General features: G+C 46.0%; 1 protein-coding gene across 2 annotated transcripts; it reads left to right on the plus strand.

Moving 5' to 3' along the window:
• Positions 1-440: 440 nt before the first annotated feature.
• On the plus strand, positions 441-13,335 carry HNMT (histamine N-methyltransferase). 2 transcript variants are annotated; one of them, XM_079311661.1, is made up of 7 exons: positions 441-495; positions 3,930-4,068; positions 5,499-5,551; positions 8,623-8,730; positions 8,838-8,968; positions 9,272-9,365; positions 11,584-13,335. In XM_079311661.1, exons 2-7 carry the CDS (start codon positions 3,950-3,952, stop codon positions 11,937-11,939), a joined length of 861 nt encoding a protein of 286 aa, XP_079167787.1. In that variant the 5' UTR covers positions 441-495; positions 3,930-3,949; the 3' UTR covers positions 11,940-13,335. The 2 variants fall into 2 exon arrangements, with proteins under 2 accessions (XP_079167787.1, XP_079167788.1); XM_079311662.1 differs by lacking the exon at positions 441-495 and adding an exon at positions 2,293-2,615.
• The last annotated feature ends 4,640 nt before the right edge of the window (positions 13,336-17,975 follow it).

A 17,975-nucleotide genomic window follows, 5' to 3' on the forward strand; every position in this document is an offset into this window, starting at 1 on the left:
AGCGCATCCCCCATCCATGGAGGATGCAGGAAAGCGTTCCCTGCAGCGTTCCTGAGCAGGAAGGACAGACAAGGCTCACAGCACATTAAAACCGGACGGACACTGCGCTCTGCCCGGCTCACACCCCTCGGCTCCGAGGGCTCGGGAGTCCCAAGGTGTCCCTTCCTGTGTTTCTGTCCCCCGTGCCATGAGGACACCGCTGCGACACCCGCAGGGGCTCGGGTTTCCCCCTGTCCCTGTCCCAGTGACGCTGCCTGTCCCGACAGGTCCGGCAGAGCCGCGGAGCCCGGGCGGGACACGCTGGACACGCTGGACACGCTGGACACGCTGGACATGCTGACCTAGGGCTCGGCTCCTGGCTGAGCCCAGCCCCGGGTCACAGCACCGCGGCGGGAAGGGACCCACGAGGATCATCCGTGTCCGTGTGTCCGTGTGTCCGTGTGAGCGACCTGCACAGCATCGCCCCGCCATGGAGCCGCCCCCGGAGCTGAAGAGGTGTGTGCTCTTTGGCAGGGAGCGGGATGCCGCTTCCCCACCTGCTGCCTCTGTGTCACAGACGGCAGTGTGGGAGGTGGGAGGAGCAGCAGATGCCCTGGGAAGGATGGAGGCTAAAGGGGAGATCTTTAGCCCCTCCACAGCCTGAGTTTAGCAATAATGTTTATGAGTTATGAAGATATTCTTGAAATTTGTGTTCCTAGAGAAAATTTTTTCAACTTAAAGAGGCTGCATCACCTAAGGTAATAATGTGACTTCCCTGCACCTGCTGTCCATGATGCACCCAGCTCAGTTCAGGGAGGGAAGAGGTTTAACCTTGTGAGCTCAGTCTCAGCTGGGAGCTGTGGCAGGACCATCCTGCTCCCTGGCAGTCACTGCCTCAGTCCTGCTCTTGGCCATTGGGGTCCCAGGGTGGGCAGGACCAGCCCAAAATGTTATTTGAAAATTTTAGGATCTGGTCTGGATTTTAACCAGATTTTAGAGGAAATCCGTTTGTTCCAGTTTCACCTTCCCAGGCAAAAGTGTTAATCAGTCTCAGAATCTAACCTCTGCCTGGCAGAAATGGCATAAGTGTCAGTGGAAGAGATCTTGGCATCATCTGTGCTGGTGAATGCTTGTGCTGAAGTCTGTCCAGGTCTCCTGGCAGGTCTCCTGGCACGGCTGGAAACACTTGACCTGTCAGAAATGGAGTTCATGTCCAAAGCTGCTGCTCCTCCCTGCACAGGAAAAGCCACACTACCCTTCAGCATTTTACTGGGAGATTTACTCTGAAAACCACCTCGGGTTCACCCATCTGAGGGGACAGAACAAACCTCTGATAAATGGGCAGAAATGGAAGAGGTTGGAGGGCTGAGTGGAAATTGGAGGGACTGGCTTGCAGCCAAGCTTGAGATTCTGGATGTGGGCTGAGTTCTGGCTTCTCCCTAAAGAGCTCTGAGAGGTCTTTCCTGGGAGAGGTGAGGTCAAGGTGGTGGAAGAGAGAGACCTTTGACACACCCCATGGACATGAGTTACATGGCTTTGGCACTGATCCCAGATTAAATCTGTTGCTCTTGCAGGACTCTGGAAGTGCCCCAGTGTCTCTGAGACTTCTGGGACATCTCAATCTTTTCTTGCCTTCATTGACCAAAGCAGTGCAGTATTTGCACATGGCCACTTCCTTGCCACGTGGCCAGCATGCTCCTTACATATTTCCATCTCAAAGCCCCACTACAAAAATCAATTATTTACTTTTCTATCTCCTGCCTTGTTTTTTCTCCATGTGGGATTTTTTTCCTTGGCAGGGGAGACTATTGGGCTGGGGTCTGTTCTCTCAGCCTGCTTGTCCTTGGAGCATTTTCTAACAGCAAAGCTTTGGTGTATCTAAACACATTATACAAGATATCACCCCTGAGACTTGCTGTGCATCTCTTTACTGAAATGTGGTTATCCAGGAGGAGACTCTTCCCTTTGCACAGACAGCCTCATCCCAAGCCTGTCCTTGCAGAAGTGAGGTCCTTGCCCAAATTTAAATCTCTTCCTTTTGCCAGTGGCATCTCACCCCTGCTCTATGTACAAGGCATGTTGCCAAAGAAAATGAAGAAAGGACAAATCAGTCTGATGCCTTCAGCTGCATTGACTGGTTAATGGTTCTGCAGGGGTATGAAAACTTGCACAGCACATGTCACACAAACCCTGGAGCAGTGTTGGATGCTGTGTTGGAAGACAGTTGTGGATGTCCTGTCCCTGGAAGTGTCCAAGGCCAGCTTGGACAGGGTTGGAGCAACCTGGGATAGTGGAAGGTGTCCCTGCCCATGGCAGGGGTGTGGAACAAGATGAGTTTTGAGGTCCTTTCCAACCCAAACTCTTCCATTGACTCTAGAATTCCAGGATTCTATGACTATGATCAGCTACAAAGAAGTTTTGGCTTTCTCTAGTAAAAAAAAGAACAAAATAAATTATGAATTATCAGGAGAGGAAAATTTGTCCTGGAGCATCTTCTCTTTGTTCTGCATTTTCAGTGCAGCTTCAAAAAAGCATACAGCTTCTTCAAATAACTGAAGTGCTATACTTTCCTTACAGGAATAGTTTCCCCAGCATGAACTTTGAAGCAGAGATTCTGACAACTCCACATGATTCAGGTATTTGGGGAAAAAAAAAAAAAAAAAAAGAAAAGAAAAAAGAGATTAAAGTAAATGCCCACAGATTGCTGTTCCTACAAACATGTTTTAATTCTTCTGGAGTTAGAGATTGTTAAAAAAAAAAATAAAAATATGGAGAAACAGGATGATAAGCTGACTACAGTTCAGGAGATTTCAGGTTTATGTTAGGGTAGGGTTCAAAGTGTTGAGGACAGACATTGATGTCTTTATCTCCAATGGGGCTGGACCAGGAACACAGCTGCTAAGGACATGTGGTTTTGGAAACAGCAGGGGCATTAAGTTTGAGACTGCACTGTCCTGGATGAGACATGCATGATTCTCTTATTAGTGGTGATTAAAAGCAGGTGATAAAAAAGCAAATCCTTGAAAGGCAAAAATGAGGATGAAGGTGTTTTGCCAAGTCCTGTGCTTCATCCTTATTTCATTTAGGAGGAATAGCTGATTTTTTCCCACTGAATGATGTCTTTCCAGCATTGATCTGGCAGGTGGAGGCTGCACAGTGAGGCCTCCCACAGAGACAGACCCAGCCCTGCAGGGCACCTTCTCATGAGCCTCCAGTCTCAGCCCTGGCACTGCTCCTGAGCCCTGGCCTGTGCCCTGGCAGCAGCTCTGCCTTTAGGATGGGACAGCAGCAAAGGGAGACTTTGCAGTAATTGCTTGGAGCCCCTTGAGTATCCCTGGGTTTTGGCTCAAGGGACAGGTCCTGGTGCCAGTCACCCACACTGAACACGAGCCCATTCAGGTGCAATGTTTGGCCAGCAGTTGCCCTCCTGGCCAGGAGCTGCAGGTCCAGCAGGAGCAGCCCATGGCAGCCCATGGCAGCCCCAGCTGTGCAGGTCACAGGGGAGGTGCCCAGGGCTGGCTGTGCTCAGTGCAGTGTTTGTGTGCATCACCCTCCTGGGCAGTGCCAGCAGCTGCCACCTCAGACACCCTGGCCAGCGTGGGCACGGGGGGTGGCCCAAAGTTTGGACCCATCCCTTCACCTCCTCTTTAGTCTTCCAGAAAGCCCCTCCAGCTCCATCCCTGCTTGCAAACAGAGTGCCCCACATCTGGCTGAAGGCTTTGGAGATATTTTCCTCAGGCTGTCCTGTAATGATGGGTCACTTAGTAAACATGCTGATGTTGAATAATTTTTGAACCCTGAGTGTGAACATGTTGGAAAGTGCATCCTCTGCAGTTTTCCCAAATCTCTGGCTCCTGTTGGGTTAGGTTGGGTTTCTCCCATGAGGTAAGTGCTTTGACCCTTCTCGTGTCTCAAAGCCTCTCACATGCAATCCCTGTTTGTTTCCCAAGAGCTCTACACCATCCCCTCCATGAGAAGCCTCACAGCTGAGGAGTATGTGGAGGCCTTTAAATCCTTCTTGGATCACTCAACTGAGCACCAGTGCATGGATGAGTTCAACAAGGAGCAAATGCCCGACATCATGGCTGGGTAAGGAGCACTTCTCCCCAGGTGGGAAAGTCATCTCTTGTCCTGGGAGCCAGCAAAAACATTCCAGGATTTTTTGGGGCAGGAATGAGCTTTAAATGCTTTTCAGTTTTAAGTCCCCTAACAGTGGTTTTTAGGATATTCTGTTTAATGACTCCAGAGTACGTGCTGTTTCAATTAATTCACTGTGCTGCCTCTCAGCTTATGCTAAGGAAAGACTCAAGACCTCATTCTCATATCCATCTCTTTTCATTAGCTGATTTTCCAAGGATTAAAGTTGGGGTTTTTTGGTTGGTTGTTCTTTTCTGAAAGAAAGCTCTCTTGTGCTTTCTCCCTGCTTTTGGGACTTCATCCCATCCATCCAAACAGAAACACATCTCTAATTCTCTCCTAGTTGCTAATTCGTGGTTTTTCCAGTCTCCTAAGAGCTCCTTATTTCTATCCTAAGTCGATTTGCATTGCTTAAATACCAAATGATAATCAGTTTTGTAAAGTATTGATGTAATATCTTAGGGCTGCAGACAGTTTCAGAACAGCCCAGATCCAAAGCACAAGAAAGTCCTTTCAAATCTGGGTACTTTTTGGATGTGATAGGAACTGTATTTTTTTTTGTAGGCAAATTTTTATTCTACGAATCATATATATAATAAACAAAAAAATCATTAAAGATTAATAATATTAATTGTGAATTTAAATAATGGAAAACTTGGCTTTCTACAATGCTGATTTGGGGTTTGTCAAAGGATCTTGACCCTCATTAGGGCTGGGCCTCCTGGAGTTGCTCACACCCTTCAGGACTTGCTATTCATCCCACTCCTGTGGTGGGATCATTACTGTGGTGCCTCCTGAGACTGTTTGGGAATCTCAATCCCTTGGCACAGTCCATGGCCATAAACCATGTCAGAGCATGGCTGTTATTAAATATTCTGCATGTGACTTGTAATAAGCAATTTTTCTAAGGTAAAAATTAATGAAGATTCGACCCTTCTCCCAGTTTCAATCCAAGATTAATGCTAATAAGAGATGATTTCCAGTCACCTGGTTAGTCTAATGACTTTTCTGGGTATTCACATCCAGTATTCCCTCCTGAGGGTGCTGGGACTTCCCCAGCAGGGCCATCCCAGTCAGGTACAGCCCCTTTGCCCTGGGGTTCCCAGAGGCTTTTTTGCACAGCCTGAAGAAACCTCCTTGGCGAAGGGTGAGAAACTCTACACTGTGGTGCCCACTGTACTTTGAAATATGAGCTGGGTGCTCTGGGCAGGCTCCTGCCATGCTGGTTATCACCAGGCTCAAAAGGGATGATCCAATTTCTGTCCCAATTCATGGGCATGGCACGAAAATTTCCAGGCTGACATGTCAGCCAAGCTGTAAGAATGAAAAACATGAATTCCTGTGATATAATGTGGTTATATAATGTGTATTTATCCTTTCAGTCTTGGCCCTGGAAAATCAACCATCAACGTTCTGGGAGTTGGGAGTGGCACAGGTGAGGAGGTGGGGAGGGGGCACGGGTGACCTGTGGGGAGCAGAAGGACATACTGAAGAAATGGGCAATGAGACTTTAATTAATTAATCAGACATTAATGAGCATTTCCCATTGATGCACAGGAGGGCAGGAGGAAGAGTGGAGCTGGGATAAGAGGAGTTCCCTTTCCCTTTCCCTTTCCCTTTCCCTTTCCCTTTCCCTTTCCCTTTCCCTTTCCCTTTCCCTTTCCCTTTCCCTTTCCCTTTCCCTTTCCCTTTCCCTTTCCCTTTCCCTTTCCCTTTCCTTCATGATTTTAGCTCGGTTTCTGTCTCTTGGTGACTCTCACCTGACTTTATTTGCCTCAAAGGACTCCTCCTTCTGGTTAGGTACAAGATCATCTTCAAACCTGGTTGGACAGAATTTACAGACACTGGAGAAGGTCTTTCCACCCAAAAATCCTGCCTTAGACTATCCCCCTTGAAGGGATATCTTCTTTTTCTTTTTAGGGATCCCAGAGGCCAAGGCTGGGCAATGCCATGTTCTCAGTAGTGCAAAACCACCTGGCCACAACCATTAGCATGGGGCTGCATCAGCTTTTTCAAGAGATGCTACTTTGTTGTTGCTGTGTTTTTACCCAGTGATAAGGAGGGTTTTACTGCAAATGATATTTTTCCCCAGAGAGAAACCTATCCTTTGGAAAAATAGCTTTAAAGTTGTTCTAAATGCATTTGTGTTTAAAAAACCTCAAAACAACAAAACAAAAAAATGGTGAAACAGCCAACTTTGCTCCTAGGGAAACTGGGAGAAAATAAAGAGTAGAGAAAAGAAGCTATGGTTTGATTTGTCAGAGTTTACTTCTGCTTTGAAAAGTATTTCCTGCTGAATTTTAAGTGCTGATACTTTCAAATGAAAGCATTTTTCTCACTTTTTTGGTTTTGTTTTCCTGAGTAAGAGAAAATTAGCATTTGATTGTTTTCCCCAACTGGGAATGTGTTGGAGCATATGAGAAACCAAGCAGGAAGAAATGATTCAGTTCTCAATTACCCTCTATTTTCATTAAGTAATATAAAACAGAAATTCTGACTCCACAAAAGCACAAGGGGGAAATGAACTTTTAGCACCGTCCTTAATTTTCCTTTGTCCTCTTCAGAGGAGGATTTAATGGAAAAATAAAGCCTGTAAGATTTTCTGTGTTTCCTTGGTGAGATGCCAGCACAGGGGTCCAGAGCTGCACCCCCAGCTTGCAAGGGCTGAGCTTCTGGGGCTGGGCAGGGAGTGAGCTGGGATGGCACCCAGGAAAAGGTTATATCTGATCCCTGACCTTTCAGAGAAGGACTCTGGTTTCACAGAGTCCCCAGAATTAGTTTGGTTGATGAAAATATTAACAGGGATTAGTGGCTGACTCCACATCCTGGACGCCTCTGCTGTGGTCCAAATCACGTTTTCTCACCCACCCCACAGTTTCTCGTGGCTGGTTTAACTCTGAGCTGGAACTTTCCAGCTGCAGAGAGGTTCCAGTGCTGTCCCAGCATTGCTGTGGTTGGTGCTGAAGGGTTGTTGCTGGCGGGGCAAGCTGCAGCAGAGAAATTCCTGCCCTAGAGTGCTGTATTTTACTGTTTGCTTTTACAGACACCCTGGCTGAAGATGTTATTACATTATTTGCTGTTGCAAATACTGGATTGAGGAATTTTACAGAGGAGGAGTGAAAAAATCTCCTGAGCAGCTTTTAGGATATCCCCCTGCTGTTCTCCATCAGTGGCTCCAGGGCATGGGGCAGTGATGTGTGCCCCTGGCCCTGCCCTGAGCCTGCAGACAGCCCTAAGAGCTGCTGCTCCCCAAACCTGGCACTTCCAAACTGGCATCTAGGACTGTCACAAGTGGTTCAGCTGCTTGCTATTGGGATCTCCCTTCCTGTCAGCAATACTGGTCCCTGCACCCACCTTCAATGGATGCAGCCACAGCCTCTTCCCTTGAGCCTCTGGCCAGCTCTGCCCTGCTGCCACTGCATTGCTCACAGGGCTGGGGTATTTTTTCTCTAATTTCAAAAGACTCATCCTTCCTTGGATGTTCTGTGCTGGCATGGCTGGTATTTCCCTCCCTGAATTCTGGAAGCACCTGCCAGAGCTGACAGCTCTTCCCATGGCTGGTACATCAGCTGAAAGAGCAGGGAGGATGCAGGATCTCATATCAAGACCTCTCTGTGTGACATTTGCAAGGCCAGGACTATTTTTAGGCCCCACCACCAGCTACAGACAGGAATTCTTGCAGAGGTGGCTGCATCTGCTGTTTCTTTACATGGTTTCAAGTCAATCAGGGGGGCTCAGGCACTTGGCATATCATGGCATTTCTGGGAAATAAGCAGTGTGACTGGTATCACCTCAGAAGAGGCTGGACATTTCCTAGAACAGGAGGACAGACTGCTGCTTGCTCCTCCAGAGCTTACACAACAGCACAGGAGCACCAGCAGCTACATTTGCAGGGCACTTCCACACAAATATGTGAGTCCCTACCTGCATTTCCGAGATAACCATCAGTTAATGGGTGCCCTGGGCTGAGACCTTGTGGACAATCCCTGAAAAGGGAGGACCCAGGATTCTGCATGTGGATGGGGCTTTTCTCTTGTGATGCAGTTCCCCAGGTCCTGGGGCTGTGTCACAGCAGCCACGGTGTCCCTGGGCAGCCCCAAAGCCACCCCAGGCATGCTGGAGTTACACAGCTGTGCCAGCTGCCTCCTTGCACCCATTAAACTTCCTGGGGTTGTAGAAAACTCATGTTTCATGGTTATTTTTGTAAACAGTGAACTGTGATTCTTTGACCTGACTGTCCCCAAACGCAGGGTATTGCCATTAGCAGGTTTCTGTGCTGCTGCTCATCTCTGCCTTGTTCTCAGGCTCCTCTGTACCTCTCTGTTAGCTTGAGCAGTACAATACCATGGTGGGAGTATCACCAGGCTGTGCCACTGCCTGAGCCACAAAGCAGAACAAGCCTCACTTCTGCTGGGGGATTTCCTGGCAGGAGTGGTGGCAGGTGCTGGCATCCTTCCATCACATTTACCTGCTTTCTAAAGTAGTGAATTTGTGTTTATTGAATAGGTGAGCAGGATTTGAAAATGATCAGGATACTGCAGGCTGTGCACCCAGGGGTCTTTATTGACAATGAGATTGTGGAGCCCAACCCACAGCATGTGGCAGCTTACAAAGGTAAGGCTACACTTGGTGCCTGGGTTATAGCAAGGACCATCCATCTGAATGATGAGTTTTTCTGCTATTTTATGAAATTTATGGTTTTCTTCTACTTTTTGAAACAGAGCTGGTGAAACAAGCTCCAGACCTGCAGAATGTTTCTTTTATTTGGCACCAACTCACTTCCTTGGAGTATGAACAGCAGGTGAAGCAGAAAGGCACACATAAGAAATTTGACTTCATCCATATGATCCAGGTAATGGACATTGCTTTAACACAGGACTGTTGGGTTTAACTACCCCCTTCAGCTCTGCTTTATACTTGAATTTAGGACCAGAGCTGAGCACAGCTCTCCCATAACAATTCTGCAGAAGCTTTACTAACACCAGAGCTGGCAGTGCTCAGTGCTGTGAGGGGTCCCTAAATGGGCATATGAAATCAGGAAAGGCTGGGAAGCATCTGGAACAGAATTTAAAACACCTCTAAAAGAAAGGGTTTAAGCCTTTGGAGGGTCATTGCACTGTGGAGGAGGAATAATGGCTGTCACTGTCTCTTCTAGATGCTGTACCGTGTGGAGGATATTCCCAATACTATCAAATTTTTCCACAGCTGCCTTGACCATCATGGTAAACTCCTGATCATAATTTTATCAGGTAAGGGAGACCTTGCTTTTTTTTTTTTTTTTTTTTTTTTTTTTTTTTTTTTTTTTTTTTTATCTATTGCTGGAGTTTTGAAGAGCTTTGAAATCTGAGAGCCACAAATATTTACATCAGTGGTGCTCATTCTATAGTAAATAATTTTTTTAAATGCTGGATTTCTTATGGAGAATGCAATCTTGGGCTTAGCTTCGGGCCCCAGTGTCTGATGGGGCCACTTAGGCACAGCCTTTGTGCTCTTGCTTCCCTGCTTCTGGAATGGATGTGCTAGAGAGAAGTGTGGCTGAACTGTGTCCGTGAATGAGGGTCAATCCCTCCTCATGGTGAAATCAGCACTGTGAAAACACAACCTGAGCTCTGGGTGGACTCATCCTTAGGGCTCTTTATACAGCAATGACCCAGACCCCAGAAGGACAACAGATGGTGCCAAGATCTGCAGGCTTTATGGCAGGACAGGAAAAAAGAGGCACAAATTGATGGCACATCTTAAAATAATAGAATGCTTCATGCCTTGTGCCATTCATGAATCCAAAGCCCAAATCCCCATGTTCCCCATTAAAACTGCTCTCCCATTGCCTCTGGATGTTTCCCTTGCTGTCTGGGGCTGCTCTTTGAGGTTTGTGCTGTTCAAAGAGCACTTATAACCGAGGTTTGATGTGTGGAAACACTTGCACTGTTTTGGCCCAGTTAAGAAGCAGTGTGGCTGCTCAGGCTCAGCACATTGGTACCTCTGTACCCTTTCTCCTGGGTAAATTCAATGCTGGAGACTTCTCCTAGGAGTTTCCTTTAAACAGGACACTTTTGGAGGGGGAGCTGGGCGACACAAGAGTTTTATGGGGCAGATATTTGTAAGCAGGCTCACGGAAGGGGAAAGCTCTCCTGAAAGACAAAGGAAGCTTTCCCATCTGGTTTCATGGTTGATCAGCTTTGTTGACTGTCTTGGCTTTGCCAAAGTAATGTTCCCAGTGTTATAAATAATAAAGCAATCAGGCTGAATTAAATATGATCAGAATAAGTGATAATTTATTTCATGACTGAAATACAGCCCTTGATAGTCACAATCAAACAGGGACAGTACCGAGCCTGGGATGAACATGCTCTGATCCAACCTCTAGCCCATTGGATCCCCCAATGTTCACCAATGCCATCTTGGTCAGTCCCAGTTTTATACAGCTTATCCTAGCCTGGAGCTGAGGTCTTTCTTTCTTTTCGTGGTTTCGCATATTCATGTAATTTTCTTTCTCTTCGCTGGGCTGGACAAAACTATGTCTGGGAAAGGATGAATTTTGGTGAATGCAGATCTTGGCGTATGGGAACCAGGCATTGAGATGTACTTTTCCTGATGACTCTGGTTATCTTAATCATTGATACTAGTTGGGTGTTCATCGCTTGGGTGTTTCCTGGACAGTTTCTGAAAGGGCAATCTCCGCTGGGTCTATGTCTATTAAATTGCTAATTTCGATTCTTCAGCTTTTGTTGGCAGCCGCAGTGTTGCAATGAAGCAATCCCTGTTCCTCCCTCCGCAGCTTTATGTTCTAAAGTTTTTTTGTTATTTTCTTTATTAATACAAACATGATTTATTTCCCATGAATTGCAAACTAACACAAATTATATTATAACATATATTACACTAGTGTCCCGGCTATTATAAATGAGAAACAAGGTCTCAATATTTAACAAAATTTAGGTTGGTTAATTTTATATAGACAGAGCAGGCAGCGCTGGGGTCATGGCCCACTCCACACTTCCACCAAACTTGGTTTGCAGCTCCCTTTTTATAGCATGGTTTTCCTTGTATTAATCAATAATTGTTATGGTTTTGTTGTAGTAATTCTACAAGGTAAGCAGTGATGGTCAAAGGAACTTCCAAACTTCATGGAACAGCTCTTCGGACAATGGGTCATGTAATCATCTGGTCTTGGTAGATAAAAAACAGGAGAAGTAGGAAGCCTGTTCTTTAGCAGGTAGTTTGTGATTGAATACACAAAGGCAGGAAATCTGATTCTGCAGAATCTGTTGGACTGTGTGAAAGCCTTGCTTTGCAAGCTGTCAGTAGATACAACTTATTTAGAAAGGGATTTAAACAGAGTGGCTTTAATCATATATTTCCCTTTATCTAGGTCCACGTTCTTTTCTTATTTTAAGTATTCTGGTTTATACAAACTCCAGAACTTCTGTGATTGACACGAATGGTTTGTCAATTCTCGCCCGGCAGACAGCAGCGGCTGGGCCAGCCTGTGGCGGAGGCACAGGGACTGCCTGCCCGCCACCGACCGCGGGCACTACATCACCTGCAGCGGCATCACGGCCGTGCTGCGGGCGCTCGGGGCGCAGCACCGCGTGTTCGAGCTGCCCTCGGCCTGGGACATCACCGAGTGCTTCCGCGACGGCGACGCGCTGGGCGCCCGCATGATGGATTTCCTGACGGGCACCAAAAACTTCCTGGGCACGGCGCCGGCGGCGCTGCGGCGGCGGCTGCGGGACGCGCTGTGCCAGCCCGAGTGCAGCAGCACCAGGGACGGCAGGGTCATCTTCAGCAACAACCTCAGCATGATCGTGGTGGAGTCCTAGAGCCCCGCGCCGTGACAGAGCACGGCAACGCCACTGCTCTTCCGAGCAGCAAGGAGAGAGATTTATTGAAAAGCCATGGCGTGTAAATAAGGGAGATCGTGAAAAAATGTAGAAAAGACTCATTGGTCAAAGAAGGCAACACCTCTTTGAAATCATGCTTCGTGCAAAATACCACAAGACACACACAGCTCGGTGGTCAACACCAGGTGTCTATCTGTGTTTCCTTTCTGCCTTCCCATGTTTTGTCTCTGAGAAAGATGCCCAGCCTGGGAAAGATCCAGCTTAGGATCATTTAACAGCTTGGGAAAAAACCAGACTAGGTTCCCCACAAGTCTTCAGCAGTGTCCATAGCCCCAAGCCTCCCTGGACTTGTTTTTTAATACTGTGCATTCTGCCCGTGCTTTCACTTTTGCACTTTTCCATGGTAGCCAGCATGTTTGTACACCTACAGAAGAGTCTGTGTGACCTCTGCAGCTGGGAGGGTGTTGGCTGTGTGCCACCCACTGCTTCTATGTGTGTGCCAGGGCAAAACCTGTGTTTCTGTGTTACACAGTGATTCCTGTCATTATGAAAATACACGACAAAATCAATATAAACAAGAATATCGAGTCCAAAGTAAAGCATGGACATTAAACCCAAGAATATTTAATGATTTCATTATATTTGTTTAAATTGCTTTGTTGTAAATTGTTAATTTTTTTTGTTTTTATTATTTTTCACTATAATCATGAATTGTATCCACTTTTATGTATAAGGAAAATGTGAGCTTGTTTGGACATGAGCAGGCTTGTCTCTGCTGTTACCTGTTTGCTAGGAGTGTAACCTGAGAACATGTTCAAGCTTTGTCCAGACCTGGTAGGGGTTTGTAGCCACTGCTGCATAGGCTCTGGCCAACATGTTTGAGCTTGCTCAGACTTTTACCCCAGCACAGTGAGCATGTCACAGCCCACCAAAAACTGCTTATAAAAGGGGCAGTGACCAGGGGTAGGATGGACCTGTTGGCAGAGCACAGACTCCCCACGTCCCCAGCACTGCTTTGCTTGTTCCTTATCAATAAACTAATAAATTGCCTTATTGATTGACCTACCCGATTGTGGTGAGTCATTTATAACACCAGCAACATGTCCCTGCTGCTTTGCACCCAGGTAATGTCACTGCACCTGAGCTCTAAGCTGCTCTGCACCAGGCTATTTCACATGGTTTTATCAGCATAGGCATTTACTGCCCCAAGTCTCTCAGCACCTCACAATATAGATATGTCTTAAAAATTTATCAGCCTTTTTGTTTGAAGAATATTTTGGAATCCAGGATGATGGCTGCCCTGTGCTCTTCCAGGCAGACATTAATTTTGTTATTTTCTTGCTACTGTTTGTCGCCATATAAAATAAAAGCGATCTTAAAGCAAAAAAGTCACATCTCATTCTGCACATGTGAGATTGTAGAAAATGAAGAACAAAGAGGTCATTGAGTTAAAAAATATGCAAAGTACCATTTTATGGAAGCATTAAGAATTTCTTATAAGTGAGAAGGATGAGCCTGAGGATGTGGAAGCGCTGGGAGAGAGCTGCATCTTGTCCTTGTGCTGCAGCCCTGGGAGGCAGCTTGGCTTTCTTGGAGCAGCATCACTGCAGCACAGCTAAACAGCACCAATGGCACTAAAACGTGGTGTATGAGGTTAAAATGTTAATAAAGGTGAGTTAAGACTATTTCCTCAGGCCCCTGAGTTGCTCAGAGGGCTGAAGGAGGAGTTGCCAGGGCAGCCAGCTCCAAAGGCAGATGCCACACAGTGAGGTTTGGTTCTGCATTTGGCACCGTGGTGCTGTGCAGCTTGGACTGAGCACCTGGGGAAAGCTGCCTGCAGTGTCAGCAGCCTCACTGCAAACAGCTCTGAGGGGGGGGAAAACACCAGCTCAGGTGAGAAATACCTGCAGGCACAGAAGCCATCTCTATGTCTGACTTTTCCATGCTTAGACTGGGTAGGACACACACATGTGCACCTGGAGGGGCTCAGGGTGATGTGTGGTATGGATCCAATAGCTTCTCCCAGCACCATGAAATCATGGTTCATCACACTGGCTTGCAAGACATTCCATGTCATTGTCACCCTGCTGATCCTGCTGGAACTGCCCCACTCCACCTGAATGCAGTTACTGATGGGGCAGCATTGCCCTGGAATGGTGATGAGCCTGTGGAGTCATTGTGTCTCCACTCTGTCCTTTGGGGTTTTGGGTATTTTTTAGCTTTGGGTTTTATCATATATTTTTGGAATGCAGCTGTTTCTCCTGAAACTGTAACAGGGAAAATGAGCAAAATAATGGGAAAGCAGTAGAATAATATCATCTCCCTGACAGGACTGAGGCACCCTGGCCTGCAAGTACTGTTGCTGTCAGCTCCATCAGTCAAAGCTGGACAGCCTCCTCTGGAGTACCCCACACCTGTGCACAAGCTTTTCCCTTTGATCCATCCTATTGTTTTATTCCATGGGCATCTCCTTTGCTGGTGCTGGCTCCAAGCAGTGAACAGCTGGGCTGTTGGATGGGCTCTCAGCACTGCTCCCATCAGGGCTCTCCTTCCTCTAGGAATTCCCATGGCTCATTGCCAATCAGCAGTGATGTCTCTGTCTCTGCCTGGTGGATTAAGAGGAAAAACAAAAGGTGCATAAATCAGGCTTGCTTTTCAAAATTTGAAGAAAAATCTACCTGTTGGTCTTTGCAGAAATTTGACACAATGCGGGTTTGCCCAGATCTTCCCCAACCCAAGAGGTTTTCCACCCCTCTTTGAAGTTTCCTGTGCAGACAGACACATTTCCAATAAGCAGATACTCAGCAAGACCCATCTGTGAGCACAAAATTTACCCACACCCCTGTAAATCAATGCACAAATGCTCAAAAAAAGGAGCACTTCAAAGCAGACTGTTTAGTGACAGGCTGGGGAGATGAAAGAGGGCACCCCATTAAAAACATGCTTGATCAATGCTTTATATGTAATTTTTCCTTTGATTCTTCAAAAGCAAGTAGTTTATCAACAACTCTGCTTGTACACCTGGAATAAATAGCATCTTAAGTGTCCCATTTGTTTGTATATTTATTCTTTGGTGAACATGCTGTTTAATAACTATTTTGCTTTCTAGAAGACACTCTCTTGTCATGCAGAATTTCAGACTGTGCTTCCCCAGCAACAGGAGAGTGGCCACCAGAGGGCTGCAGCAACCAGCAGAATAAATCCTCCTCCCAAAACACTGAGCTGAAACAGCAGAACTAGAGTCAGGCAGACAAATGTGTTCAGCTTCCCTTGCTGGCTCATGGCACCCTGATCCCAGCAGTTGGGGACCACACTTATTTCTACTGCAGTCAGGGGCTCTGAGTCCAATTCTGGGTTTGTAAAAAGTCATGATGGCACAACACGGCTGCCACAAGAGATGCACAAAATCTGCTTTTGGGTTGTTTATTTCTTTCTCCCACCTGAGGGCTGTCTGCAGACAGATTATTGCCATTTTATCACTGGGATTTGCATTTCTTCTTCCATAGCTTCCATAACATAAGGCATGGCTATTAGTTGTGTTGATGCCATGCTGAAATCTCCATCCTTTAATGGTCTCCTGTTCTCAGGGTCTCTCAGGGACCCAGGAGTGACAGCTCCAGGCACAGGGAAACCCCAGGAAGGGCATGGCAGGAGTGAGAGGCTGCTTCAGCCTTAGCTTTGAGCCAGACTAACCCTGCTGAGCTCAGTCCAGGAGGAGCCTGCTCCACAATGAGTTTCATGGCAGTTCCCAGTGAGTGAGGAGCCAGCCTGTGTCTCCCAGAGGGAATTGTGATGCTCCAGCAGCATCAGTTGGTTCCACCCAGACAGAAGAATGCTTTTGTGCACAGTCAGCTGCCCTGTGCTCTCTGCAGCAAAATCAGTGCCTGCAAAACCCAAACTGTATATTTCACATGGAGCAGTTGCAGATTTTATCCTCATTTCGAGTTCACAATATGCCCATTTCAATGCACAGCTCTGATTGTGCTACAGTCCCCTAAAAAGGAGCAACTCTTTACAAAGTGGATGGATAATTTCAGTTTTACTGGGCCTGTATGAAGTCTTGGGGGCTGAATTGTTTTCTTTGAAGTGTTAAGACTTCTCTACTCATGGATATCATCAGGGGAGTGAAGGTAGCATAGGAACTGCAAAATTTAGTAGCTGGTTTCTGAATAATCTCATTAAAAACAAGCTCAGTAAAATACTGCAGCATATACTTAATCTCAATGAGGGGGGGGGGAATAAAGAGGCTGAACTTTTTTCCCTCTCCCTTCAACATTTTCCCACAGAAATCTGTGTTTATATCAAGCATGTAGGATTGTGCTCACCCTTTTGGAGTTTACAAAGGCCTTTGTAGGAATGATAACTTCCTGGACATAGCTCTAGAGAGGTGTTTATCACCTGGCTTTTTTACCTGATTTTTTTTTTCAAGGTTGTATCCTCCAGATGGAGGATGAATATCTAATCCAAGTCTAAAAAATATCTTTATTATTGAGAATTGCTCCTTGAAGTCAATCCCCTCCCTTACTGAAGTATCAACAGAAACTTGAATCTTGCTAAATGGTGAAAGTCCTCTTAGGCAGAGAACAGAGAATGTGTTGTTCATCCCCCATTCTCCTTTAATTCCTTGTTAACAACAAATAAATAATGAAGGAAACAAACCCCTCCAAGATAAATGCTGGAGTAGAAGCTCCAGCTGGAAAGATCTCGTGCCTGAGGAGAGTTTGTGGGACATATGAGATGCAGGATCCCAGGGGGGCTTTTCTTCTCATCTCTGAGAAGGAGCAGGGAAGAGCAGAAGAGGAGTTTCACTTCCACTCCCCACTTCTGATGACACATTTGATGAGACCTGCCAGCAAATAGCCAGAGAAAACAAGTTTTGTCATACATTGTAATGATGGTACCTCTGGTGAATTTGTAAATGTGATAAGGAAATTTTCAGAGCAGTCTCCAAGTCCCTGTTGCTTTGTTAACATTTTTTAGCATCCTATTAATCACTCAGTATGTATCTGCCAACAGCTGATATTATGGATTAAGGAAGATTACAGCTCATTGCTCCAGTGGCTGTTTTCTTTAGGATTTAACTCCACAGGAACTTTGCCATTTGCCTCCCTCTGACAAAACCAGCCCCTTGCTTTTGCAAACACTTTGCAGTGCTTCCCTGACTAAGAGTGGGTTTACTTTAAAAAGTATCAAAAATGCTCATCCAGAAGGGAAATGTTTTGATTTTCTTATTTCTGGAAGAAGGGCTAATGCACTTTCAGTGTTGAACAAAGAGTCCACAAGATCCTGATTTCCAGACGTTTCCATGTAGATAAATATTGACTTTGTTTTGTCATGTTTGTTTTTCATGTCACTTGTTATTTGGGGAAAGTGGATGTTGTGTGAGGAAATTCAGGAAAAAGTTCTCCAGGTTTGATAAATTTAACTCATAGACTTTCTCCATTGTTTGCTATCAACTATAGGTCATTTTCCAATTCTATGTATTTGTTATCCACTCTGGAATACAAAGAAATCCTTGTGACTCCTATGATGCAACACAAAGCAGAATTAACAATAGAGAATCAAACAACTCCCCCATGAATAACCTTCAGACTAAAAGTTGTTCACCCAAACTCACTCCCTTGTGCCAGGACTTGTTTTTATACATAAGAGCAATAATGTCAAAAATACCTGAGCTTATTTAATTCTTACCTTAATTTATTATCACTCCTTGCTCCTTTCCCTGGCAAAATATCTCCCCACCACAGCATCATCCCAGATCAGCCAAATTAAAGAAAACTTTCCTCCTGTGCTCAGGAGATGCAGGGTCATTGGTCCTGGCTGCCTTGTAATTCCTGCCAAATGTTAATGCAGATTTCTTGCTTCAGAGCCTGGGGTGACACAAAGCTCCTCCAGGTGTTTTACTGGGAGCCTCTCACCCCATTACAAATGTCTTAAAACAGCAAGCACTGCCAGAGCCTGCCTTCTCTGCACTCTGAAAATTATCACTGGGCCACTGCTTAATGTTTATTATTT

Source organism: Erithacus rubecula (assembly GCF_903797595.1).
Source record: "Erithacus rubecula genome assembly, chromosome: 8".
Taxonomy (NCBI): Eukaryota; Metazoa; Chordata; class Aves; order Passeriformes; family Muscicapidae; genus Erithacus; species Erithacus rubecula.

Bases quoted from the DNA above. Each gene is read 5' to 3' on its own strand.
- HNMT (XM_079311662.1), top strand. From the start codon at position 2,435: ATGAATTATCAGGAGAGGAAAATTTGTCCTGGAGCATCTTCTCTTTGT. The intron at 2,616-3,929 runs GTATTTGGGGAA...TTGTTTCCCAAG, and splicing joins GACAACTCCACATGATTCAG to AGCTCTACACCATCCCCTCC. The intron at 4,069-5,498 runs GTAAGGAGCACT...TTATCCTTTCAG, and splicing joins ATGCCCGACATCATGGCTGG to TCTTGGCCCTGGAAAATCAA.